The sequence below is a fragment of the Cebidichthys violaceus genome, unplaced genomic scaffold, assembly GCF_023349555.1.
Source record: "Cebidichthys violaceus isolate CVI_PGR_0920_01 unplaced genomic scaffold, fCebVio1.0.p SCAF_7, whole genome shotgun sequence".
Taxonomy (NCBI): domain Eukaryota; kingdom Metazoa; phylum Chordata; class Actinopteri; order Perciformes; family Stichaeidae; genus Cebidichthys; species Cebidichthys violaceus.
In genome coordinates this window covers 13,729,199-13,754,759 of record NW_027176927.1, presented here as the reverse complement: position 1 = coordinate 13,754,759, position 25,561 = coordinate 13,729,199, and the positions used below count along the sequence as shown (strand labels likewise).

At 43.2% G+C, this 25,561-nt stretch overlaps 6 protein-coding genes across 6 annotated transcripts; 3 read left to right on the top strand and 3 right to left on the bottom strand.

The window, feature by feature from the left end:
• The first annotated feature begins 247 nt into the window (after positions 1–247).
• Positions 248–7,720, top strand: LOC137891732 (uncharacterized). The gene is made up of 3 exons (XM_068736517.1): positions 248–492; positions 1,977–2,102; positions 2,695–7,720. The coding sequence occupies exons 2-3, from the start codon at positions 1,986–1,988 to the stop codon at positions 6,175–6,177; spliced, it is 3,600 nt and encodes a 1,199-aa protein (XP_068592618.1). The 5' UTR covers positions 248–492; positions 1,977–1,985; the 3' UTR covers positions 6,178–7,720.
• LOC137891760 (trypsin-3) lies at positions 7,535–8,881 on the bottom strand. The gene is made up of 5 exons (XM_068736553.1): positions 8,789–8,881; positions 8,514–8,670; positions 8,071–8,324; positions 7,843–7,979; positions 7,535–7,750 (listed from the first exon to the last, which is right to left on the bottom strand). Exons 1-5 carry the CDS (start codon positions 8,826–8,828, stop codon positions 7,601–7,603), a joined length of 738 nt encoding a protein of 245 aa, XP_068592654.1. The 5' UTR covers positions 8,829–8,881; the 3' UTR covers positions 7,535–7,600.
• A 1,312-nt stretch (positions 8,882–10,193) lies between these two features.
• On the bottom strand, positions 10,194–11,540 carry LOC137891759 (trypsin-3-like). Its single transcript, XM_068736551.1, has 5 exons — positions 11,448–11,540; positions 11,173–11,329; positions 10,730–10,983; positions 10,502–10,638; positions 10,194–10,409 (listed from the first exon to the last, which is right to left on the bottom strand). Exons 1-5 carry the CDS (start codon positions 11,485–11,487, stop codon positions 10,260–10,262), a joined length of 738 nt encoding a protein of 245 aa, XP_068592652.1. The 5' UTR covers positions 11,488–11,540; the 3' UTR covers positions 10,194–10,259.
• Positions 11,541–12,815: 1,275 nt separating this feature from the next.
• Positions 12,816–14,148, bottom strand: LOC137890974 (trypsin-3-like). Its single transcript, XM_068735356.1, has 5 exons — positions 14,055–14,148; positions 13,795–13,951; positions 13,352–13,605; positions 13,124–13,260; positions 12,816–13,031 (listed from the first exon to the last, which is right to left on the bottom strand). Exons 1-5 carry the CDS (start codon positions 14,092–14,094, stop codon positions 12,882–12,884), a joined length of 738 nt encoding a protein of 245 aa, XP_068591457.1. The 5' UTR covers positions 14,095–14,148; the 3' UTR covers positions 12,816–12,881.
• An 899-nt stretch (positions 14,149–15,047) lies between these two features.
• Positions 15,048–18,981, top strand: si:ch211-261d7.3 (uncharacterized). Its single transcript, XM_068736252.1, has 4 exons — positions 15,048–15,134; positions 15,424–16,171; positions 16,702–17,127; positions 17,215–18,981. Exons 2-4 carry the CDS (start codon positions 15,916–15,918, stop codon positions 18,087–18,089), a joined length of 1,557 nt encoding a protein of 518 aa, XP_068592353.1. The 5' UTR covers positions 15,048–15,134; positions 15,424–15,915; the 3' UTR covers positions 18,090–18,981.
• A 276-nt stretch (positions 18,982–19,257) lies between these two features.
• On the top strand, positions 19,258–24,842 carry zgc:66448 (uncharacterized protein LOC327401 homolog). The gene is made up of 2 exons (XM_068736180.1): positions 19,258–19,653; positions 19,915–24,842. The coding sequence occupies exons 1-2, from the start codon at positions 19,272–19,274 to the stop codon at positions 23,454–23,456; spliced, it is 3,924 nt and encodes a 1,307-aa protein (XP_068592281.1). The 5' UTR covers positions 19,258–19,271; the 3' UTR covers positions 23,457–24,842.
• Positions 24,843–25,561: the final 719 nt, after the last annotated feature.

The window sequence follows — 25,561 nt, the reverse complement described above, 5'->3', positions numbered from 1 at the left end:
GAAAACGGCGCATAAATACATTTGGGTGGTTAACGTTCGAACTTTGAGATGTGACAGGTGGTGGTTTGCCGAATTAATGATTGCGGTGTGAATCGATTTTTTTATTTTATTTTTTACTTTCAAGCCTCCTGTCTTTAAACGTTATATCTCAAATGTCACGTTGTGTATTGCTACTTACTTCTACAGAACAAATCATAATTCTCAAATGTCCCACACCACCTGAAGCATCCACTCCGTGATTGACACGTTCGGGTTGCTTTGTGCTCGGATCTCGAGTGGCTCACTACTGCAAACTGCTCTGAAAAAGAAGAGAAAGCCAAGGTCCAACTTAACAGATCAGCTCCCAGACCAATGTACGATTGTCTAAAAAAAAGTGCCCAACGGCCACGCGAACGACTGAGCATACGTTAGCTTTGAGCTAGCCAATGCTAGCTAATTGATCAGCGGTCAGTGAATGGCTACGCAGAGACCAGCCTTGACTCTCCCACTCAGGCAAGCACTTTGTGTTTACTAACGGTACCAACCGTCGCATCTGGTGACCGCTGTTGAGAGATATCCTACATATACATATGTTAGCTATAAAGAAGGTATTATGAGCTGACATCGTAGTTAACGGTGAGGTTCGTGTGGCCTGTAACGTTAATTAAATGGAGCTAGCAATGTGGCCTACCAACAGATAACGCCTACATGCATATTGCTAGTAGCTTTGTATCATATCTAGTAATTAATTAAGATGTCTGTTGGGTCATATGTGATTGAAATACACGTTAAGTGATCCGTTGGGAGCACGTTTACGTCTTAGTGTGTGTGTGTGTGTGTGTGTGTGTGTGTGTGTGAGAGAGAGAGAGAGAGAGAGAGAGAGAGAGAGAGAGAGAGAGAGAGAGTGTGTGTGTGTGTGTGTGTGTGTGAGAGAGCATTGGCAATCACAATCAACAGCTCAGTGCATCAAAAAGACTCCATGAGATGAGTCTGCAGACATTAGCAGCCATCTATCTAGACACACCGGTGTACTGCACTCATTCATTCAAGTGGTGCACTAGCTTAAGCCTATGTAACTTTTGTGGTGTGTTATAATGGAGAAAGAGAACGTGTTTACATTTTTCACTTGAGTAAAAGAAGCAATATTACAATGTGAAACATTTCCATGATGAGCTAAACTCCTGCATGAAGATTTTTTTTACTAAAGTTAGTACAGTATATAAAGTATATAGATAATGTTAAAGGATTCATTGTTTTGCTGTTTTACTTTAATATATTGTCATTGTTGTCGCTCCTTTATATTATTGGATTATTATTTCTGATGCCTTAACTTGTAAGCAGCATTTTAATATAGCATATAGTTAATAAATAAACATTTTGGCAAATTATTCTGTATTGATACGTCATCATTTATACAAGTGTAACTGTAACTCATGTAAAAGTATTGGAGGTACAATATTCCTTTCTGAAATGTAATGAAGCATTTGGTAACCTGAAGTGGAATTAGTCTAATACCAAGTAACCACCTCAGTATTGTATTTAAGTATAGTTCTTGAGTAAATGTTCTTTCCACCATAGGTTAAGTAAGATAGGAAAGACTTTCCCAACTCCACAGTTCCCTGTAAAATGAGTCACCAATCTGTGGCTATCTCTCTGGACAGATGTCTCCTTTGGCAGTAACTAACAATTTTTGTTGTTTTTGTTGTGGGAAACTCTGAAGTCTGGCAAAGCAACGCATACTAATCCACAATAAATCTGCCCAGTGATTGCTTACAGCAGGCTTCTCTCTGTAGACGCCGCTGCTTGAATCGCTGATTTGTCAGTGTCTCATAAACCGACTTAACTTTCTTGAAGGAGTCGATGGGCTGTATTAGCTTTGAACACTCGTAATGCAGCCATCCATGCTGGTTGTTAAAGGTATTGTGTCGTGATTTCTGTAGGAATACACATTCCTGTGTTCATGAGTTACAGCCTCCTTGTCACTGTTTAATTTGCAGACTCTTGACATGGGGAGTAAAATGTCCTTCAGCAGAGGAAGCAGTGACCAAAATACAGTCTCTGAGTTAACCTCTGCGGCATCGCTTCCTCGCAATTCCATTCATGCACCTCTGGACTGCAAGCAGGTAGTTAGTGAGAGAGACAAATAGACATATCACTCCATAAATTATGCTGTCTATTACAGGTTACAGCCCACTTTCTGGATTAACCTACTATTGGAACATTGATGTATTTTCTGTATAAAAACTTTTAAACTTGAGGGACTATTTTGTTTCTTTTTTATATTGTTGTATATATACTGTATTGTGTATATCAAATTTAGACTATTTAAGTGTGCAGTGAATCATTTTGTTATTTTAAGTTGGTGCTACGACATCCAGATGAAGGGAGGAAAGTTCCTAAAGGCTGGAAATAAACACGCATTAGGATTTAAAAATACACTTTTATTGTATTTTGAGAGATGCATATGTTTGTTAATATATGTCATTTTCTAATTTCCCATACATATTCATGAGCATGTGGTCCTCTACTGTACACCTGATTGTTTCAGGGTTTACCTGCATACCTATATACATTAACACCATAGAACTAGTTATGACAGCATTAACATTTGTGTAGATGCATGTTTTTTGGACGTCTTTGTATTTATATCGTTTTAGAAAACTTACACCATTTCTACATTTGTGACAAATGCAGTTTCTTCTTTCTTTCTCACAGATACCTGAAGACAAGAGAGGCAGTGAGGAAGACGTGGACTCTAAGTGGGGAGAAGAGATGAAAGCAGCAGAACTGACTCAACCCGCACCTGAATCCCACTCATCGGGGCATGTGGAGTCTGATGGCCGACTTAACTCCGAAACAGTAGGCAGAACAAATTGTCAACACAGTGAGCACACACCTTCACAGGCAGGGATGGACGCAAAGTCTCAGACGCCTGCAATTGTGTGTAGCTCTACTACAGACAGTCGTGGACAGCCTGTGGAGGTCCACAAGAAACGTGGCCGCCCGCGTAAAATCAAACCGCTGTTGACTAAAGGCAAAAAAGATCCAGGTTTGGCTGGTTATGATGCAGTTCAACATAAGGAGATAAGCACAACAATTCCTTTGCCAAGAGTCGTTCCCTTAATCAGTAATTCACCTCATAATGAGATGTCTGGTCTTCATGCTGTTTCTGACGGTAAAGTACAAGATGTTGTCCCTGTGCTGCCAAAAAGAAAAAGAGGCAGACCCAGAAAATCAGAAATGGCAGCTTTTAAAACTATGGTTGTTCAGGCGGCTGCTGCCGGTGCTCTTGCTCCCGCTGCTTCTGTTAATAATGTTAGTGGTCCTGCACGGCGACTGAGGAGTAGAGGTGAACAACATGCTTCGACACAGGAAGGAAAGCCGGAATCAGAAAGCAACGTAGACCCCAAGCCCACTGAGGTGACGCCTATAGAAAGTAGTAATTCATTGATCTTTCAAGGTATGAAAAGAAGAAGAAGATCTAAACTGGCAGATCAGCAAGTTCCAGTTAAAGTGTGCAGGCTGGATGTTTCCCAGGAGGCCTCGTCGCTGCCAACCAACGACACAGGCTGTGGGGAGAGAGCAGAGACTGATAAGCAGGTGGAACTAAACACTGACAAACAAGAGACTGATACAGATGGAAAGGGCAGTCAACTCTACCAGCAAGAAGGACAAGAGCAGCAGATGGAATTAAAGGAAAGTGCATCACCGCAAAGAACACTGAGTTCCCAGCCAGCAGCTGAGCCTGAAGTTATTTCGTCAGAGGGTTCGAATAGTCTAAAGGTGGTAAGCCCTACTCAGAGTGACGACCCTGTGAACATAAAACAGTCTGCCGACATGAATGGCAGCGAGGAGTCACAATTAAAAAGCAGTCCTGGATCCCTAAAAAGCTTGCCGAATACAGAGTCCTCCAGCACAGATGTTGTAACGTCCTCTGAACAATCAGCTAAAGCTGTTGGAGTCCCACCTGCTGTGAAAGCCGAGAATGTCGAGGTAGAGCTGGATCATTTAAATCCTATTTCAGAGTCAAATAGTCCTAAATCTTTACAGTGCAATGTCAACACCACAGTTAAAGCTCAGGGTCCAAACAGGGCTTTTAGGCGCAAGAGAGGCGGCAAGAGAAGGAGGAGAATAAAGAGTGTTTTGTTACAGAGAGAGCAGCTTGTAGAGGCTCATAAAAGCAGTGATGACACTCAACAAAATACAGACTATGGCGACGAGTATAAGGAAGCCGGCTCTAATGTCAGCTACATAAAAAAGGGGGCGAAAACTCTTTTAAAATGTGGTTACTGTAGTCAGACATTTAAATTTCTCTCTCAGTTCATCATACATCAACGCATTCATACAGGAGAACGGCCTTTCAAATGCCCCGAATGTGACAAAGGTTTCAGCAAAAATTCAAACTTAAATCTTCATCTCAAGACGCACAAAAAGAGCAACATATATCAAAAATGTCCATTTTGCAAGATCAAATTCTGTTGCTCGGAGTATTCCTCCCATATGAAGATGCATGCACAAATGCTGGACCAGGACTCCGAGAGCAACAAATCTGACAAACACAGCCGAGGGAAAGACCACGAAAACGTCGAGGGACTTTGTAGACCCGTTCCACAAGAAAAGAGGGAACAAAAAGTGTGCCAGTACTGCGGTAAAACATTCCCGTTTCAGTCGGCCCTCATAAGACACGTGCGTGTCCACACGGGAGAGAAGCCTTATAAATGTGATATATGTGGCAAAGCTTTCGGTCAGGCCTATTTCCTCCGTGTTCACGAGCTGACACACTGGTCCGTGAAGCGGTACAACTGCACACGCTGTGAGAAAGCATTCACTCACTATAGCAATGCAAAAAATCACACCTGTAGACCTTCAGGAAGCGGTGACGATTTGCAACCCAACAAGCGCGTAAAGCCTGCTCTAACGTACACGTGCCACATCTGCAAGAATGTTTTTGACCATCTGCAGGAGTTCAACGGCCACATGAGAGCCCACACCGGTGCGAAACTTTATCGCTGCTTGTATTGCGACAAGCTGTTTGGTGTGCTGTCTGAATTTAGTGCCCATCGCAGTCAGTGCAGAGGAGAGAGAAACGCCTCCAGCTCTGCGATAAAAGAGGAAGAGACGATGTCATTGATACAGTATACAGTGCCTGCGCTCCGGTGTTCATCGGGACACAATTCAGCTTCCTCCCTCACAGGTGCAAACCGTGAAACACAGACGATGACGTCACAGACCAGTCGCAAGAAACGCTTGGCTAACTTAAAGAAACCGTTCCAGTCAACGGTCGTACCGGCTCATCATCTCTCACACCTTGTGTCAAAGTTAAACAAACTAGATAACCGCTCAGACCCCAAGAAATATTTATGTCCGAGCTGCGGGCGGCTGTTCAGACACATGGGCAGACTCCGAGCCCACATGCTCACCCACGCCTCGGGTCAAAGTTACACATGCTCCTGTTGCGGCAAGACTCTCGAAAACTGGAAGAAACTGTGGCATCATCAGAGAATCCATCGACAGAGACGCGGGCGCTTCACTTGTCCTCAGTGCGGGCAAGGGTTTCGGTTTGTGCATTCGTATCAGAAACACATGAGCGAGCACCCAGAGTTCCAGTGGATTCAGGTCAGGCCCAAGAAGGTGTTTCTGCCTTATCAGTGCGAGCAGTGCAGGTGCAGCTTTAAGACTCTAGATCTGCTATTCAATCACCAGCTTTGCCATTCCTCAACGCACAAGGACTCCGATTTCGATTTATCCATAGACGACCATACACAGTCAAACAACAAAATGTTTTTCCCTCCCACAAATAACCACATGGCTACATTACATCCAGATCCTGAGGAAAGCTACAACTGTCCTCTGAGTCCCTCATCCAAATGTCCAGACCTAGCGACGCAAGAGTCGCCTCTAGCTCCCATGATTCCCTTTGTCAAAAGTAAAGGTCTTGATTTAGGTCAAACTCCTCAGCGTCCCAGCAGCATACATTCGATCCAAGATAGAGAAACCGTTCGTGGCGGAATAGATGAAAATGTACTTGGAAAACCAATTAATCCTTTGAGAACTGTGAAAAGACCCGTTAGCCGGAATGACAGCGTATCAAATGAGGCCTCTGCAGACGGCGTTAAGTGTGCCGTGTGTGGCGAGGCATATCCCGTCATTTCCGACCTTTATCACCATTATTTGCAGCATGCTAGAGGCCAGTTGTAATGACCTAAATGGAGATACGTTAGCCCTTCTGTGTTCATCATGTTTAACACAGAGCATCCTGTAGTCCTAAAATAAGAACTGTGCAAACATTGTCAGTTTACACCTGTAAGGTTATGGGAAATGAAATGCATCCAAACATATTTGGAAGATTTGTTTACAATCGTGTATTCAACCTGCCTGACATTTTACAGATTCTGAAATATACACACGTGAATGTACAAAATAATAGAGACACTTTCTGTTTTCATGTAGTCCATCAAGCCGCTTTAGGTAGAAGCCACTAGCCTGTCGTTAGTTTCTGTAATTACATTTCTGTCCATCAGAAAAAAAAACGAGAGATGCAGAACGTGTCAAAAAAGATGCTCCAAATATTTTGTACATTCAGTGGTTTATAGCCAGCTAGAATCAGCCCTGGGATAATATCATCAGCTTCAACAAAATAAGCATTTGAAAACAGAAACTGTGCTGTTTGTAAATGGCTTATTATGGAAAATAAGTTTGACTAAATCATGTAATAACCACTGAAACATTTTGAGCCTTCATTCATCCCCCTGGCATCTTTATATTATAACTGGGAAAAGTGCCCTGCACTGATCAGAGCGGCCGACGTCACACACAGATTACATGTGAATTTGATTTCAAATGTGTGCATTTCAAATCATGCAGGTCTTGTCTTCCGCAAGTGAACTGTTCATAATGTTTCAGAGGAAGTGAAATGTACTGATTTCAAATTTGTTTTGTTGTATCAGCATTTTGTATTTACATTCAAAGTAAATATCGACTTTACTCATGCACATGTTTGTCAAAGACTTTGCTCGATTGTGGACTTGTAATATAATGGCTGAAATAAGTGATGCTACATTTTCTAGAAAATACACTAACAAATACACATTCCACACCTGAAATACAAAGTGCAACGTTGAACACCCATACTTTCTCACTGCCTTTGAAAAATACCGTGTCATGCTTCAACATCAGCCTTGATTTTGTTAGTTTGTCTTAATACCAATAAATGCCATTTTTGTATTGATATATGATGTCTGTCATTTTAGGTCAGAATGTGTGCAACTTTAATCTACATTCATGAGATCCTTGAATCATAAATATTAGGTTAAGAAGAAGGTTATGTCACCAATATCCTTTTAATATTGCTTGACAAGAGAAGTAACTTGTGAATCAACATAATGAGCAGCAAATACAGTAGGTTACATTTATTACCTGTAGTCTTAAACATCTGGAGTTGGGAGTTGTTTCCGTCAAAGTCAATTAAGGAGCTGTGGCATCATGTGTTAAAAGTCCAAAGTTATAAGTTTGAGTACAATATATTTTGCTCTGCCAAGAAATCAAATAGATGAGATGTATTTGATGTTTCTTTTTATTGAAGGCATGTGCTCTTTTCTGTTAACAAAGGACTGAGGTGACTTTAGTTGGAGCCCATGGTGTTGCGAATCCAGGTGTTGTAGTTGCAGACCTTGGCGTAGACTCCAGGCTTGTTCCTCTGGGCGCAGCCATAACCCCAGGACACCACACCCTGCAGCCGACCGTTGCACACCACGGGGCCACCAGAGTCACCCTGATGGGACGCAGATAGAAAGGACAACATGTAAGCGAAGTGTTCAAAAGTTTGTTGCGCTAAGAAACAGCGATGATGACTTTAGCTCGTACCTGGCAGGAGTCCTTGCCTCCCTCGAGGAATCCAGCACAGAACATGTTGTTGGTGATCTGTCCAGGGTAGGCAGACCTGCAGCTGCTGTCGCTCAGGATGGGGGCATCCAGGCACCTCAGACGATCGGGGTAGTTGCCTAGAGTGGAAGATAGACAATACATGTAAATGTACATACCCCATAATGTACTAAAACTATTTTCCACCTATGACTGCAGTGTGTTACTGACTTCCAGAGCTGCTGAGGTTGCCCCATCCAGAGATCAGGCAGCGGGTGCCAGAGCTGGCACAGCTGGAGGGCAGGGACACGGCGCGGACGTAGCTGTTCAGGGAGGCGGGCTTGCTCAGCTTGATCAGCATGATGTCATTGTCCAGGTTGCGGCTGTTGTAGCTGGGGTGACGGATGACCTTAGCAGAGTTGATGAACTGCTCTGTGCCCTCATTGAGAGCAATGTTGTGCTCACCAAGACGTACCTGGACGCGGCTGCAGAGAGAGACACGAGGCTTAAACTACATGTAAGTAATTTGACATTGCACCTGTAATTGAGCCAGTCAGCATCTCAGATTGCATTTTATTTTGAAAGAAAATGACGCCAATTTTGAACCACTAAAAGTGCTTTTAGTATGTTTGTGAACCTAATGTATGTATACAAAATCAAACAGCTGCGCTTACGACTTGTAGCAGTGAGCAGCAGACACCACCCAGGTGCTGGAGATCAGGGAGCCTCCACAGAAGTGGTAGCCAGAGTTCAGAGAGACCTGGTAGGACAAAGAGTTCTTTTTGCACTCGTAGCCTCCAACAATCTTGTCATCCTCGATGGGAGCAGCATCTGATGGAAATAATAAAAGGTTCAATATTCAAAAAAATCTTTAAAAAAACTCCACACACCATCATGACATGGACAAAATGACTTTAAAGAACAACTAAAAAGTAATATTCATACTCACATGCCACTGCGAACAGAGCCAGAAGAATGAAAGCCTTCATGATAAAATCCGTTTCAGCCTTGGTGTCAGCTCAGCTGCACTGCAGGCTCTTTTAAACCCGCTCTGTCCCTTTGCTATCTGATTGGCCAAGGTCATGAACTATTTCCATTTTTCAGCTTTCTGTCGTGGAATAATGTGTGTGAAAACACATCTGGAAGACGAGAGCCAACATATTGATAATGTGAGCTTTAGTCCCACCACCTGTCACGTACACTGAGTTTATAAATATACCTATTGATTTGTTTGAAATGACTATTTTTGCTGTATTACATTGTTCTTAAAATGCCTCTTTATCTGTCAATGACTTGCAATACATTACTATTAGACATTACTTGTTATGTTCACAAGATACCATCATCTGGAGAAATAAACAATAACTTTCCTCTCAACAGTGTATATAAGTTGTCTGTATTTAATTCATGATGTGTGTATTTTCACCCACACTGCCAGTTAAAAATATATTTTCATATCTGTCTGCTGTTTGTTCTCCTAATTCATTCATATAAACTACAATCAAATTGTCAAACTGTTTATTTGAATGCAGTCTGATGGCAAATATACAACAAATGCAATTACTACCACACATTAATGAATACATCAAAACTTAGTTTTTCTATTCATTTTAAGGGGAACAATAGTTGGCCTCACTGGGATTGTTTGCAAGCCTTGTATTTTAAAATAATTGTTGATGTTTTGATGACACATGAAGTTAATCTTAGTGTAAAATGATTGATTTCCATATAGTATTTATTGTTAGGATATTTTGTCAAGCTTGTGAACGGAAGCAAATATGCAAATACAGTAATATACTATATATATATATATATAATATATATACATATATGTATGTGTATATATATATATATATATATATATAACAATTTTGTTGTTAATAGCCAATGATAAAATAAACACAGTATTCATCATCCAAGGTGACTGAGTTGAATTATTTGATTCTACTGATTTGAGAAACACGTAGTCCAAATGTGTCTTTATTTTTTTGAAATGATGAATTTCCCTCTTATGCCAAACTGTTTGTACAATCTTTATATATATTTGGTAAGTACTCGCTGCCTCTCCAGCAGTTCAGCATTTTAGTTGTGAAAGTACAGAAACACATATAAATCCTTTTCATTTTTATTTCATGAGGTATTTTATCTCTAATGTGAAAAGTATTTCATTTTCTGACAGTTTTATTTGTTTTTGATAAGTAGGTTTGTGATTGCTGATATTTATACAGAGTTTTTTGGACGTATATCTTCTATTCATTTCTAAAGAATAATATTTCTGTCTTTTTCCTTCTTGCTGATTCTCTTAATTTTGAAGGTGTTTTATCCAACAACACAAAACAAGGAGCAACAGAGAGTGAGGTTGATGATCATTTATTTCAGTTAAACATTCTTGAGATTATGTTGCTTCTATTAAAGTGACTTTAGTTGGAGCCCATGGTGTTGCGAATCCAGGTGTTGTAGTTGCAGACCTTGGCGTAGACTCCAGGCTTGTTCCTCTGGGCGCAGCCATAACCCCAGGACACCACACCCTGCAGCCGACCGTTGCACACCACGGGGCCACCAGAGTCACCCTGATGGGACGCAGATAGAAAGGACAACATGTAAGCGAAGTGTTTTAAAGTTTGTTGCGCTAAGAAACAGCGATGATGACTTTAGCTCGTACCTGGCAGGAGTCCTTGCCTCCCTCGAGGAATCCAGCACAGAACATGTTGTTGGTGATCTGTCCAGGGTAGGCAGACCTGCAGCTGCTGTCGCTCAGGATGGGGGCATCCAGGCACCTCAGACGATCGGGGTAGTTGCCTAGAGTGGAAGATATACAATACATGTAAATGTACATACCCCATAATGTACTAAAACTATTTTCCACCTATGACTGCAGTGTGTTACTGACTTCCAGAGCTGCTGAGGTTGCCCCATCCAGAGATCAGGCAGCGGGTGCCAGAGCTGGCACAGCTGGAGGGCAGGGACACGGCGCGGACGTAGCTGTTCAGGGAGGCGGGCTTGCTCAGCTTGATCAGCATGATGTCATTGTCCAGGTTGCGGCTGTTGTAGCTGGGGTGACGGATGACCTTAGCAGAGTTGATGAACTGCTCTGTGCCCTCATTGAGAGCAATGTTGTGCTCACCAAGACGTACCTGGACGTTGCTGCAGAGAGAGACACGAGGCTTAAACTACATGTAAGTAATTTGACGTTGCACCTGTAATTGAGCCTGTCAGCATCTCAGATTGCATTTTATTTTGAAAGAAAATGACGCCAATTTTGAACCACTAAAAGTGCTTTTAGTATGTTTGTGAACCTAATGTATGTATACAAAATCAAACAGCTGCGCTTACGACTTGTAGCAGTGAGCAGCAGACACCACCCAGGTGCTGGAGATCAGGGAGCCTCCACAGAAGTGGTAGCCAGAGTTCAGAGAGACCTGGTAGGACAAAGAGTTCTTTTTGCACTCGTAGCCTCCAACAATCTTGTCATCCTCGATGGGAGCAGCATCTGATGGAAATAATAAAAGGTTCAATATTCAAAAAAATCTTTAAAAAAACTCCACACACCATCATGACATGGACAAAATGACTTTAAAGAACAACTAAAAAGTAATATTCATACTCACATGCCACTGCGAACAGAGCCAGAAGAATGAAAGCCTTCATGATAAAATCCGTTTCAGCCTTGGTGTCAGCTCAGCTGCACTGCAGGCTCTTTTAAACCCGCTCTGTCCCTTTGCTATCTGATTGGCCAAGGTCATGAACTATTTCCATTTTTCAGCTTTCTGTCGTGGAATAATGTGTGTGAAAACACATCTGGAAGACGAGAGCCAACATATTGATAATGTGAGCTTTAGTCCCACCACCTGTCACGTACACTGAGTTTATAAATATACCTATTGATTTGTTTGAAATGACTATTTTTGCTGTATTACATTGTTCTTAAAATGCCTCTTTATCTGTCAATGACTTGCAATACATTACTATTAGACATTACTTGTTATGTTCACAAGATACCATCATCTGGAGAAATAAACAATAACTTTCCTCTCAACAGTGTATATAAGTTGTCTGTATTTAATTCATGATGTGTGTATTTTCACCCACACTGCCAGTTAAAGATATATTTTCATATCTGTCTGCTGTTTGTTCTCCTAATTCATTCATATAAACTACAATCAAATTGTCAAACTGTTTATTTGAATGCAGTCTGATGGCAAATATACAACAAATGCAATTACTACCACACATTAATGAATACATCAAAACTTAGTTTTTCTATTCATTTTAAGGGGAACAATAGTTGGCCTCACTGGGATTGTTTGCAAGCCTTGTATTTTAAAATAATTGTTGATGTTTTGATGACACATGAAGTTAATCTTAGTGTAAAATGATTGATTTCCATATAGTATTTATTGTTAGGATATTTTGTCAAGCTTGTGAATGGAAGCAAATATGCAAATACAGTAATATACTATATATATATATATATATATATATATATAACAATTTTGTTGTTAATAGCCAATGATAAAATAAACACAGTATTCATCATCCAAGGTGACTGAGTTGAATTATTTGATTCTACTGATTTGAGAAACACGTAGTCCAAATGTGTCTTTATTTTTTTGAAATGATGAATTTCCCTCTTATGCCAAACTGTTTGTACAATCTTTATATATATTTGGTAAGTACTCGCTGCCTCTCCAGCAGTTCAGCATTTTAGTTGTGAAAGTACAGAAACACATATAAATCCTTTTCATTTTTATTTCATGAGGTATTTTATCTCTAATGTGAAAAGTATTTCATTTTCTGACAGTTTTATTTGTTTTTGATAAGTAGGTTTGTGATTGCTGATATTTATACAGAGTTTTTTGGACGTATATCTTCTATTCATTTCTAAAGAATAATATTTCTGTCTTTTTCCTTCTTGCTGATTCTCTTAATTTTGAAGGTGTTTTATCCAACAACACAAAACAAGGAGCAACAGAGAGTGAGGTTGATGATCATTTATTTCAGTTAAACATTCTTGAGATTATGTTGCTTCTATTAAAGTGACTTTAGTTGGAGCCCATGGTGTTGCGAATCCAGGTGTTGTAGTTGCAGACCTTGGCGTAGACTCCAGGCTTGTTCCTCTGGGCGCAGCCATAACCCCAGGACACCACACCCTGCAGCCGACCGTTGCACACCACAGGGCCACCAGAGTCACCCTGATGGGACGCAGATAGAAAGGACAACATGTAAGCGAAGTGTTCAAAAGTTTGTTGCGCTAAGAAACAGCGATGATGACTTTAGCTCGTACCTGGCAGGAGTCCTTGCCTCCCTCGAGGAATCCAGCACAGAACATGTTGTTGGTGATCTGTCCAGGGTAGGCAGACCTGCAGCTGCTGTCGCTCAGGATGGGGGCATCCAGGCACCTCAGACGATCGGGGTAGTTGCCTAGAGTGGAAGATAGACAATACATGTAAATGTACATACCCCATAATGTACTAAAACTATTTTCCACCTATGACTGCAGTGTGTTACTGACTTCCAGAGCTGCTGAGGTTGCCCCATCCAGAGATCAGGCAGCGGGTGCCAGAGCTGGCACAGCTGGAGGGCAGGGACACGGCGCGGACGTAGCTGTTCAGGGAGGCGGGCTTGCTCAGCTTGATCAGCATGATGTCATTGTCCAGGTTGCGGCTGTTGTAGCTGGGGTGACGGATGACCTTAGCAGAGTTGATGAACTGCTCTGTGCCCTCATTGAGAGCAATGTTGTGCTCACCAAGACGTACCTGGACGTTGCTGCAGAGAGAGACACGAGACTTAAACTACATGTAAGTAATTTGACGTTGCACCTGTAATTGAGCCTGTCAGCATCTCAGATTGCATTTTATTTTGAAAGAAAATGACGCCAATTTTGAACCACTAAAAGTGCTTTTAGTATGTTTGTGAACCTAATGTATGTATACAAAATCAAACAGCTGCGCTTACGACTTGTAGCAGTGAGCAGCAGACACCACCCAGGTGCTGGAGATCAGGGAGCCTCCACAGAAGTGGTAGCCAGAGTTCAGAGAGACCTGGTAGGACAAAGAATTCTTTTTGCACTCGTAGCCTCCAACAATCTTGTCATCCTCGATGGGAGCAGCAACTGTAACACAAACAGTGAGTTATTTTAAAAAGCTTTAAATCCCACCCCTGGAAAGCATGGAAATAGAAATGTAGATTGTATCACCGCAAATAGAAGAACTTACAGGCTGCAGCAACCAGGGCCAGAATAATGAAGTACTTCATGATGCACCGACAGAATCTACACACAACAGGAGCAGATGCAGTGGGTTTATATACAGGCAGCCCATTCTTTATCTAACTCTCTCTCAAGGATTTTTCCATGCACCTTGCACAAAGATTAAACATTATCCCACCTGGGAAACAGCAGCATGGTCCAACAGAAAAACATGTGGATTTCCATGAGTCTTTCACTTTTTAGCTGATAGATACAGTATACATATGCAGCTATCAATCTTGATACATTTATATTAATTAATTAATTAAATAGTAATAGTATATTGCATTAATTACTGAATAGAAAATATAAACACGAAGACAGGCCAAGGTTATATTATTTCTAGTGTTTTTTTAATAAAAAAATAATTGTATGAATTTGAATTAATGCAGTGGTATTAGACATAAACATGTGATTATAAGGGGTGTTGCACTATGCAAATCTATTACTCATTGCATTGTCACTGTCAGTAATTATTATTGTCACTAACTCAAATGATTTACTATCTCAATCTTAAGTGAACTCTTGATAATTTCCTAGACACTTTTCAGAAAGACATTATGATGTGTGATTATTGGGGACATTTGATTTTCTTTGTCGTATTGAGTTTATTGTTGATTACCAAAGACATTCATTTAAAGCCAATCAAATATTAATTCATCTATTAATTCTACATGTTGAATTGCCTCTTAACAAATGTCTGATCTGCTGTCCAATGACTTGATACTTATTAATTAATAATTAATAATTGACTTGAGGTGTAGAAACATCATTGCTGTCTCTATTTCCTTGCACACCGTAGTATGACTCGTCTCTTTCTGTGCATTTACTGATAAGACATCTCAGAAATGTGAGGAAACTATAGGACGTGTACATTAAACTGAGATACATTGGTTAACATCTCCAAACGTTGATTGGTCCTGAACAGACCCCCTCAGTGACGTCAATAGTATGCGACTGTCTTCGGTTTGTGTATCGGCTGCTGAGCTAACAGCTGCACCAATTGTGTTTTGGTTTTGTTTTGTCTCCCATGTGCAGTTTTTATGAGGTAAGACATACAAATGCGTTGGCTTTTTTTTTTATCCTGTCCGCTCAGCTATCGTTGGCAGTTCAAAACGCAGCTTTACCCCTAACTGCGGTTGCCTGTTAGCTAACAGCTAGTTAGAAGATCAGCACCTAATGTATGCGGAATGCGCAACCGTTGCGGATGTAGTGCAGAAAAAAATGCGCATCGATGCGACAGAATACAGAAGTCGTCGACAGTAATAAAAACGGACAGACTGTTATAAAATGCTACACAGTTGTAAACAGTGTTATGTTTTGTTGTTTTATTTCAGCTCTCGAGGCGGTTCTCTGCCTTGAAGGTGCATCTCACTGTATGACAACTGGACGTTTCGATGTAGCTCTTAGTCTGCTCCAGGTGTTCTTACACCGTGTATTTATGTTTTCACTAACATATTAGAATCAATGAAAATGATAGAAATGGATTTAAGTGGCTGTAGCTAGCCATAAAGGTCTATGGACGTAATGCTCTACTGAGACAATATGATAGTATCTCCCACTAAGCAGCAACAATGTCTTGATTCAATTCAATATTACTATTAAAAATCAATATTTAAGGGTACTGTAACTCTATATTTCCTCATAAATCAGTGTAGGTGGCAGCTGTAGCCAAAGTAGGTTCATAATCATCGCATGCAGTATACTGAAGAGTTGTAATGCCTTTAGCAGGAGGTTCAGTTACACCTTGAACTCGTGTTAATGGGGCGCCAGCTCCCAGTATCAGAATTGGCCCGCCAGTCAGTTCTGCTGTAAATCAGGTCTGACCCATGACTGAGTACTACGAGGAGGGGGGGCTGCTGTACGAGCAATCACCTCCCATGCACATCAAAGTGGAGTCTCCGGAGGGACCCTTTGGAGGGGGAGCCTCAGAAAACGGCTTCCCCAGGGAGGATGACGACTCGGATGGTAGCTGTGACCAGAGCAGTGGTTTACCTGGGGGACTCCCCTTCAACGTGGTAGTGGTGCATCCCAACATCATGGCACCCGGCATGTCCTCGGATGAACTCTTGTCCATTGAACAAAGTAAGCCTGAATGAGATTAAGATCATTAAGGGAAACTGGACTGCATATTTTCTTGTTTATTTGAAAAAATGTTGCAGAGCATGTGTCTCCTAATGGCAACAGTAAACATATACTTATTTAATATGCATTGACACATTTTATCTGTGCAAATATGCAAACAGCTACAGTGTTTTGTTTTACCAAAATAAACATTTAGCTCCAGTATCACTCAAGGAGGACTGACAAAAATTATGCTTTTAGCTCTTAATGCTCCATGCCTTTCCAAAATGAGTAATAGTTGTACATATTTTGGCTTAGTAGAGTGGAAATAAGACTGACACTGCTGCACATTTCTCTCTCTCTCACAGTATATTTAGCTTCACTTGATATTTTTTCTTTCCCTTTTGGGCTGTTCTCTCACCTCTCTCTCTCGCTCTCACCTCTCTCTCTCTCTCTCTCTCACCTCTCTCTCTCTCTCTCTCTCTCTCTCTCTCTCTCTCTCTCTCTCTCTCTCTCTCTCTCTCTCTCTCTCTCTCTCTCTCTCTCTACAGACAGAGCTATGTCAGCTGCCCTGGCTGCTGGTGGTGCAGGAAAAAGAAAGAGTCGTTTCAGTGGAGCAGAGCTGGAGGTGTTGGTGTCAGAAGTCACTCGGTGTGAAGGAGAGCTTTTTGGTCCCGCGGGGAGGCTCCGGCGGCGGGAGAGAGAGCGCATCTGGGCAGGGATCCTAGAGAGAGTCAATGCCGTGTCCAGGGTTCCACGCACCCTTCGCGAGGTAAAAAAGCGCTGGGACGACTTGAAGAGACGCAACGGAGGCCGGCTAGCGGATGCTCGCCACCGCAGCTGTTACCTGCCGTCCAGCAGAGGAGCCTCGATGCTTGGTCGTCCTTCCCAGACTAGCCCCAGACTTTCACAGGGCAGGCAAAAGCAAAGCACCAGACCAAAGCCCAGTTTCCCATGCTTCCCTGACTCTGATACGGGTAAATTAAATAAATGACATTTTTTTGTTATTGTAGATTCTATAGATGCAACTAATATCTACTTCTGTTCACTTACAATGTTTGCAGGTGTGGGAGTGGAAGGATCAGAGAGAGATGGTTTCGATAAAGATGAGGACAATCCTGAGCAAGACAGAGAGATGGGAGAATCTGAGTGTGAACCCGGAGAGAACAGCATGGAAGATAAATTGGGATTAGGACTGGGTCTTGGCATAGGACCACACCCTCCATCAGAACGATGGCTGCCTCCTTCCCCCCTCTACAGTGCTCCTTTCCTCAATGGCAGCCCCCAGCCCAGTAGTCCTCAGCCTTCACTTGGAGCACACCAGGGTCCTCTTGAAGCCCCTGTGCGTAGCTCCTGGCTTGAAGATGAGCTACGAGGGTTAGGGGAAGCAGCAATTCAACTGGGAAACCGGGTAGAAAAGAGTCTGCAGGAGTTTGGAGACGGTTTCAGGCAGGACATGAGAACACTTGTCGCTTCGCAAGAGGCATTAGCATCCAGTCTACAACAAAACAATGTTCTCTTGCAAAGGCTGTTAGGAGTGCTTGAGGCCCAGCAACAACCACAGCAACAACGTGTACAACAAGCACACCAATCGCAAACATCTCAACAGCACTTACAGCCAGCTCAGCAGCTACAACACACAGAACCACTGCAGCAGCAACAACAACAACAGAGGATTGAAGCACCACTGCAAACACAACATCAGCATCAGCCACATGTAGTACAACAACAGTCACAACAGCACCAAACACAAATACAGCAGCAGCCACAAGTCACCCAGCATTCGAATAATCAGTCAGCTGTGGCGGTGGTTCCTGCACCATCGTCCCCTGACATACATGGCACTTGTCCCTCAGAACCACCCACCAACACAAATGGAAGTGTGCAGAGGCCTCGGCGGGGAAGAGCTGTCGATCACAGGCGCAGGAGACGGCGCTGAGGAGAAAGCACTTAGAAACTCAAAGTGCACATCATGCATATTTTGGTGTTTCCAAAGAAAGAAATTTCTATCTACAGTATTACTGTAAAAAAATGTTATTTGGAGTTTTACTTCTCACCTCAAATCAGAACATTTTAGTTTGTCTTCAGAGAGGACCGAAGTGGATAAGGAAATTAGACATGTAAGATAATAGGGTGGCCTTAACATTAGCTTGGTTCCTCAGACAAATGCTAAAAGACTTCCTGCCTTGTGGAGTGACAACTTCACTCATGGGACCTTTAATACCCAGAGAACAACATACTGTAGGTGCTGATGTTTAATATGCATGTCACTGTCCATGCCATGCAGTCGAACTGCAAAACTCATGATGCTCTTACTAGTTCAGTACTGTCTCAATTCTCCTGATTAACTACATTGTCATAAAGTACTCATTATCTGCAGTTGTTACCATATATGGTAGTTATACAGCTATTGTACTTACCTGCTAATGTATGCTTGTGCTTTTTAACAATTTCATGAGAAAGTCTCCTGTTTTGGTTGGACAATAAAGTTAGACTGTGTTCTGTTCAGTGTGTTTTAAGACAGCTGTGTTACATTTTAAAGTCTTGACAGTTTTTAATGAAAAACAGTAAAACCTTCCGACATAAACATCACAGTAGGCATCAGACTTCAATTCATGCGTTTCTGAAATTGAAAAGCATACATAAGTATGTAGGGGCTATTTATTCTAATCTTGCATGCGGTATGATGAATGTGTTTGTAGATAGTTGCAAAGAAACAGCATATGGCCATCATCTACGTAGTTTTGCACAATCTATATTTTGTAGATAGCGACTGTTCCGATGAAATGTAACTAAACTTTAATAAAAGTCAGACATGGACTGCAAATAAATTCACCCGATCACTTGTGGATTTGTCACGTAGCATAAAAAAGTGAATGCAATGTTGATGGTTATGTTTTAGGTTGACTTATGTTGTAGAAACAACAAAACCAGAGCAGCAGTAGAAAAGGGAAATGTATAATTTAAGGCTTCGAATTGTAATTTCAGACTTGAACCAAATCTAGTTGTCAGTAAAAGTTGTTTTATTTTGAAAGAGTTGACCGGAAACATTCCTTGTTCAGGCTGGGCTAGGCTAGCATGATCCTTGTGTGTTCTGGACAAGGGGGTGCATGGGGGAAACATGGCCGCCGTAGACCCATCGGAGTCTCCAAAACGACAGAAATCCCCTGCGGAGGAGGTGGAAACATCTGGGGAGAAGACCGATGCGGTGGAGTCAGGATGCGGCTTAAATCAGACAGATGAGACACATAATAAACCCGCTGAGAGCCCTGCCGAGGAGCAGAGTGTGGGTAACGACGGCTCTTGTGTTGCCAGCCATTCTGAGGTTAGTGTCGAGTCCGGTGCCGGAGCCGAAAAAACGACATGCAATTCACTGGAGGACTTAACATCGGCTGAAAAAATGGCCGAGGCTCGTGGTAGCGACCGACGGGGTTTCGACTGGTCCGAAACCGAAGACGACGACCAGCAGGCGAAAGCACACACGGAGGGAAATGATGAGTGTGGTATGCTAACGTTGTTAATGTTTTTTTTACTGTTAGCTTTAGCCTCCGGGCTAACTTGAGCTGTAGCGCTCACTACCGGTACAGGAGTCAACTCTGCTAAATTGAATCACCATAACAATATCGGCTAGCTTCCCGCCCTCGGGCTGTGATTTGTACCTAGCGTGGAAAGCTGAGCGCGTCGCGTGCAGTTAGCTGGATGGGTTGCTTACGGTTTAATATCTGTTCGCAAAGTTATTATTGTGATGTGCGTTTCTCTTCCAGACCCCAGTGATGCCACAGAGAGCGCTGGAGGGACGCAGCGGGACACGCACGTTGACGATAAAATGACTGCTAACGCGGAGGAGATCGATGAGAAGGAAACATCGCATCCCGGTGAGAGAAGCGCCGAGACGGGACCGCTGGGAGAAGTCGACGTGGTGGAGGATGAGGAGCAGGCAGACAGACAAGAGGACGCCACTTCGACAGCTAAGCCCAAAAAGTGCCGTTTGGTGTGCAAGGAGTGCGGCAAGAGGTTCACCCGCCGTGAGACGTTCAACCTCCACCGGCACTTTCACGCGCACGAGGACGAGCTCACGCCCCTCACCTGTAAAGAATGCGGCCTTACCTTTCAGCACCGCAGCAGCCTCATCAAACACAGAAATGAACATAAAGAGAAGGAGGAGCTGCTCGTTACCCCGAAGAAGGAGACGCAAACGAAGGCGGAGGGTCGCTTTAAATGTGCAGAATGTGAGCTGGTCTTCTCCACAGTGGATAAGCTAAGGGACCACAACTGCTGCAACGTAGTAGACAAGCCTTACCACTGCCCACTGTGCCGCCAAGAGTTCCAGTTTAAGGTGTCCGTCACGAAGCACATGATGCTCCACTCCCAGGAGAGCATCTTTACGTGCCAAGAGTGCAGTCAAACGTTCCCCAACAGCATGGCCCTGCGCTACCACCAGCGATGTCACGCCGCCCTGAAACCCTACGAATGCCCCGAGTGCGGCTTGGTTTTCAAACACTACTCCGTCATGGAGGACCACCGACGCAAGCACACGGACAACATGCGCTCTCACCTGTGCAACATCTGTGGGAAGACCTTCAAGTACAGCAGCCTCCTCCATCAGCATCAGTACCTGCACACCGGCCAGAAGCCCTTCCGCTGCCCCGAATGTGGTAAAAAGTTTGCCTTCGCCCAGAACATGAAGGCACACTGCCGCCAGCACAGACTGCGCAAAAACAACCCCCCTGCTGAGCAGCCCGGCAAGCCAGCCCCGACGTCGGTACAGGAGGGGGTCAGAGGGCCGGGAAAAGAGAACGCACACCAGAGCGATGAGCCGAAACGCACTTTCAACTGCCCCCTTTGTCCCCAGACCTACTTGTTACCGGCTAACCTGAGAGCTCACATGCTAGTTCACGAGGCAGAGTATGAGACGCTGGAGAGGACACCAAAACTCCCAAAGGAAAATAACAAGCACTGGGAAAAAGGACACACCTGTCCCCACTGCCCGTCTGTCTATCGCGATGAATCTAGTTTAAATATGCATCTGTTAAGTGTCCACAAGTCTGTAGCACAACATTTAGAAAAGGCGGCAATGCCACCTAAAATTCAATTCACTCCGTTAAGCAGTGAGAATGTACAGGGGAAATGGAGAAGCGATGGCATCAGTGTTAAGTCGTACAAGTGCTCCGAGTGCGGAAAAACCTTCCGCCACCGTTCTGTGTTAGAGCTGCATATGCGCATACATTCCAAGGACAAGCCGTACCAGTGCAAAGTGTGTGGCAAGGGCTTTAGATTCGGTAGCTACTTGCAGCAACATCTCATCATCCACACGGGCAAGAAGCCATACAAATGTCCCGACTGCGGGAAGGACTTCGCCTTCCTGCAGAACATGAAAACGCATCAAAAGCTGCATCAGGAGAAACCGTTCCGCTGCACCAGCTGCCGCAAAGGCTACAGCGACGAGACCCAACTGCAGCACCACATGTTGTCGCACAATGGTGACAAACCCCATAAGTGCGACCTATGCGACAAGAGCTTCGGATTGGCCTATCTGCTCCGGGATCACATGAACACACACACGGGAGACCGACCTCATCGCTGCGACGAGTGTCACAAGAGTTTTTCTTGGTTCAGCAGTCTGCTCGTGCACCAGAAGATCCACACTCGCAAGCGGCAGGGTTTCAGCCAGTATAATTCTTCCCCGCTGGGTGCTAGGATGAGAGGCAGAGGCAGCAGGGGGAGGAGAGGGGGGAGGCTCACGTGGGGCTGGTCTCGACCTTTGGGAAGTTCTGGGATGGTTAGCCCTCAGCAGTCTCCGTATCCAGTTTCTGCGCTGAGAGACTCTGAGTTGCACAGGAGGGCGGTGCAGCCGCAGCCTCCTGTGCTCGCGCCTCGCATGGACGTACAAGGCAGACAGCAGAAGGAGCCGTGGCTGTCGGAGCTCCACCCTCAGCCGGTGCAGTGGAAGGTGGACGGGGGAGAGGTGATGCCTGTCCCGTCGTCGCAGCATACGGCTCAACAGCAGACCCAGTTTGACAGTCCGCCACAGCCTGTCCTGCAGCAGCACCATCAGAGGGGTCCGGGCTGGGCAGATAGCCCTTTGATAACTCAGTCGGGTCCCACATCTGCTCAGAGCTCAGAGTCGTCACACATGAAAGAGAGTGCAGCTGCTATCGTCGGCTCCCTCATGACGGCCGTGCCCAACAAATCCAGCACGTCGTCAGTCAGTGATATGGAGCAGCATAGGCAGCACAAGCCTGTTACTTGGGGCAACACACACACGTCCACGGTGCTCGCTTCCGCCAGCTGTTTGCCACACGGTTTTTCTATTCCTTCTTACATAGATGGGGCAGCTCTGTGGAGCATCAGACCTTCTCTGGTTGCAAATTCACAGAGCTCTCCGAATAAGCTTGGTCAAGAGCTTCAGCTGCCAAGATGGGCAGTTGCCCCAGTGTCGATACAAAAGGAGCCGTCCACACCTCCTAAGAAAGAGGATGCTGGAGGGTGGGACATTAGCAATCCTCAAGTATTGCCGTTGACTGTTAGCCAGCCGGAGAAGCCGTGGAACGGCTGTGAGCTGCAGAAGCAGTGGGTTTCAGGCCTAGCGGGTGTGTCCACCTCAGCTCAGATAGACCAAAGCGGTGCTATGTCAATTTCAACTCCTGTTTCTCACAGGGTCGGTAGCACCTTGTGGGACATACCGACACCACCGGGAATTCCAAAGACTATAAACCCTGAGAAATTAGTAAGTACTCAAGATTTTCAGCTGCAGCAAAAGCAGGTGTCATCCGCCTGGGCCAATGTACAGAGTCACGCCACGACACAGAAGGTTCCCATCTCCATTCAATACGAGCCTCATCGTTTTGGCCAAGGGTTGGGAACACCAGTATGGGGCTTCCAAAGTAATCAGACGCTGCTCACTGGGCAACTCAAACCCGGGAGTGGACAGGAGCTGCAGCAACAGCCGATGGTAACAGGCACTCAAATAATCATAAATCAGCCGCCTCCTTTTTTCACATCTCCACTTGCTCCGCTCCCTCCTCTCGCTTTGCCCGGCCCACACCCTCTTCACTCGGTCACACTTTCAAGACCCCCGCCCCCAAATATTTTTTTCACATCCCCGGCGGTGATGAGCGAGAGGCCACACATAACACAGACCTTGCCCCTACCTCAGCTCGCCCCTCGGACAGAACCTCACAAACTTGGACCCCGTTTGCCTTTCGGCCCAGAACGGCTTCTCCAGTGCATGATATGTGGGTGTTCTCTTCCCCGGGAGCTAGATCTACAAATGCATTATTTGCAACATGCACAAGGAGAAATATGACATTTCTACACTAGACTTAGTTGTTTTTTTATTTTTTTTAATCATTTTTACTGAGTGGAACCTCATTTATTTGCCCCTTACTTGTGCAGTTTGACCAGTTGAGTGGATACAAAATGATTTAGTCTGCACACTTTAATCACATTTAAAGTTGTTCAGCTCCAAATTAGACTACACAGGGTGCTTGTAATAAAGCGTGTATACACATGCCATTAAATTAGTTTCACCTTCTTTTTAAATGCATATAAGTTATCCAAATAACCGGTTTAAGGGCTGCAGATTCATGGGGTTCTACTGTCTGTTTCATTTAGATTTGCATAATAATAGTACTTTTATAGTTCTGTTCATATGTCCTGAACCATTTTAACTGTTTCTTCATGTACAGTATACTGTGTGCCTTTTATGAGTACAGTCTGCATGTCTGCTGTCTTGGTATTCTAGGCCTAGTTTGTGCTTAAGGTAGACTCAACAATGTGACTTCACTCCCAAAACACAGAGCAACTCTTTCTAAGATACCTTGAAAGAAATGCAAGTGTTTGCTTTTGAGGAGGAGAGGATGGGGGCAGTCGTGCTCATCGACTACATGTGTCAGAACATAACAGTCGACGGCTGATTACATGTTGGGAAGCACCTGTAGTCACAACGCTATTGGCCGGGTCCAAATATTTCACAAGTAAAGTTCTCAACATGGTAAATTTCGTCAAAGCGAAAGTAAGTGTAAACAAAATGTGACAGTTACATGTAAAGGTCATTTCACAGTAAGAGTTCTCTGTTAATTGAACAGTGTTTATTGATAACAGGGAGAAAGTGTTATTACAAAATGATTGACAACACTGTTGTCAAATAGTGAATTTTGTAATAAATTAAATTTGCATTTATGTGAAGATTTGTCAGTAATATTTATCAAATTGACGAGACAAACTGATGATTTTAAACAAATTCTGGGTGGCAGTACTTGGTGCCTACTGTAAACTGATGAGTACCATGTAATGTGTATCTCTTTCCAGAATGACTATTTCAGATTGGAATGTACCCATATTTATAAAGCTACGTCCACTTTTGAGTACAATGCAATGTATTTTTTGTGAATACTGAATGATTTCATTTCAGAACTGTAGATTTAGTACAGAATCCCATCTCCTCTGTTATGACAATGGGCATCTGAGTAGCTTTGGGGCCCAATAATTGACTGAAAATCACTACTACTACATTACTACTGTAAAATAAACACGCGGTCCATTTGTACAAAAAAAAGAACCGTCCCTGTGTGTCTTAACATTCAGCGTCTTAAGTTTAAAAAAACATGTGCCCTTCTACCTCTATCCACTGTTTTAGCATGGAAAGAAATAGAAATTTCCCCATGATGTCTACATATTGGATTGAATAAAACTTGCCTTTGATTACAACTTTGTGTTGAGCAGTAATTGTTAGGGAAGTTCAGGGTTAAGCTTCAACGTTTTAACATCTGTATAATAGAGCACGCATTGATGCCAAGAGAAACCACAAACAAACGAAAGGATTAAATCCTGGTTTGGAAAGTTTTTAATTCGAAATTCTAAATGTTTTAACCTTTGGTTTGCAAAGAGAATGGACGTAAAGAGGAGTGACATGAGGGGGTCGAGTACTGTTATCAAGTATGAAAAAGTTGTGGGTAGTTTTGAATTTGTTTGTGGAAAAAATGTAGAAAGTATGCATGGCAAATGAAGGCAAATTGTGATTAATAATTTGGCATTTTCTCTATGAAGTTTAGCTTGCCTGGAGGAAGAACACAAATGCTCTGCAGCGTCACTTTCATTAATCTGGTAAATTGGGACTGGAATCATACCAAATCCTAATTATTTATAACATGAATACACAGTCCTCATAGCCCTAAATATAGAATTAATTACACTAAGTGTATTTCACTCTAGTGGAAAACCATTCTGTAACTATAACACTATGTTAATTTACTTTCTGTATTTTATTTACATAACAACCTAAGGTGCCCACAAGGACTGTCTGAAGAAACCTCATCCGAAAGTTTTTGTTTCAGATAATATAAATATTATAATATACATAATGTACTATACTATATATTTGATGTGTTGTTGGGGTCAGTATGGACAAAA

Coding starts and splice junctions, on each gene's coding strand:
- LOC137890974 (XM_068735356.1), bottom strand. CDS start 14,094: ATGAAGTACTTCATTATTCTGGCCCTGGTTGCTGCAGCCT. Junction 13,606..13,794: donor GCTGCTCACTGCTACAAGTC/GTAAGCGCAGCT, acceptor CTCTCTCTGCAG/CAACGTCCAGGTACGTCTTG. Junction 13,261..13,351: donor CAACCTCAGCAGCTCTGGAA/GTCAGTAACACA, acceptor CTTCCACTCTAG/GCAACTACCCCGATCGTCTG.
- si:ch211-261d7.3 (XM_068736252.1), top strand. CDS start 15,916: ATGACTGAGTACTACGAGGAGGGGGGGCTGCTGTACGAGCAATCACCT. Junction 16,172..16,701: donor ACTCTTGTCCATTGAACAAA/GTAAGCCTGAAT, acceptor CTCTCTCTACAG/ACAGAGCTATGTCAGCTGCC. Junction 17,128..17,214: donor CTTCCCTGACTCTGATACGG/GTAAATTAAATA, acceptor CAATGTTTGCAG/GTGTGGGAGTGGAAGGATCA.
- LOC137891732 (XM_068736517.1), top strand. CDS start 1,986: ATGGGGAGTAAAATGTCCTTCAGCAGAGGAAGCAGTGACCAAAATACA. Junction 2,103..2,694: donor CACCTCTGGACTGCAAGCAG/GTAGTTAGTGAG, acceptor TCTTTCTCACAG/ATACCTGAAGACAAGAGAGG.
- zgc:66448 (XM_068736180.1), top strand. CDS start 19,272: ATGGCCGCCGTAGACCCATCGGAGTCTCCAAAACGACAGAAATCCCCT. Junction 19,654..19,914: donor GGAGGGAAATGATGAGTGTG/GTATGCTAACGT, acceptor TTTCTCTTCCAG/ACCCCAGTGATGCCACAGAG.
- LOC137891759 (XM_068736551.1), bottom strand. CDS start 11,487: ATGAAGGCTTTCATTCTTCTGGCTCTGTTCGCAGTGGCAT. Junction 10,984..11,172: donor GCTGCTCACTGCTACAAGTC/GTAAGCGCAGCT, acceptor CTCTCTCTGCAG/CAACGTCCAGGTACGTCTTG. Junction 10,639..10,729: donor CAACCTCAGCAGCTCTGGAA/GTCAGTAACACA, acceptor CTTCCACTCTAG/GCAACTACCCCGATCGTCTG.
- LOC137891760 (XM_068736553.1), bottom strand. CDS start 8,828: ATGAAGGCTTTCATTCTTCTGGCTCTGTTCGCAGTGGCAT. Junction 8,671..8,788: donor GGCTCTGTTCGCAGTGGCAT/GTGAGTATGAAT, acceptor TATTTCCATCAG/ATGCTGCTCCCATCGAGGAT. Junction 7,751..7,842: donor GAGGCAAGGACTCCTGCCAG/GTACGAGCTAAA, acceptor GCGTCCCATCAG/GGTGACTCTGGTGGCCCCGT.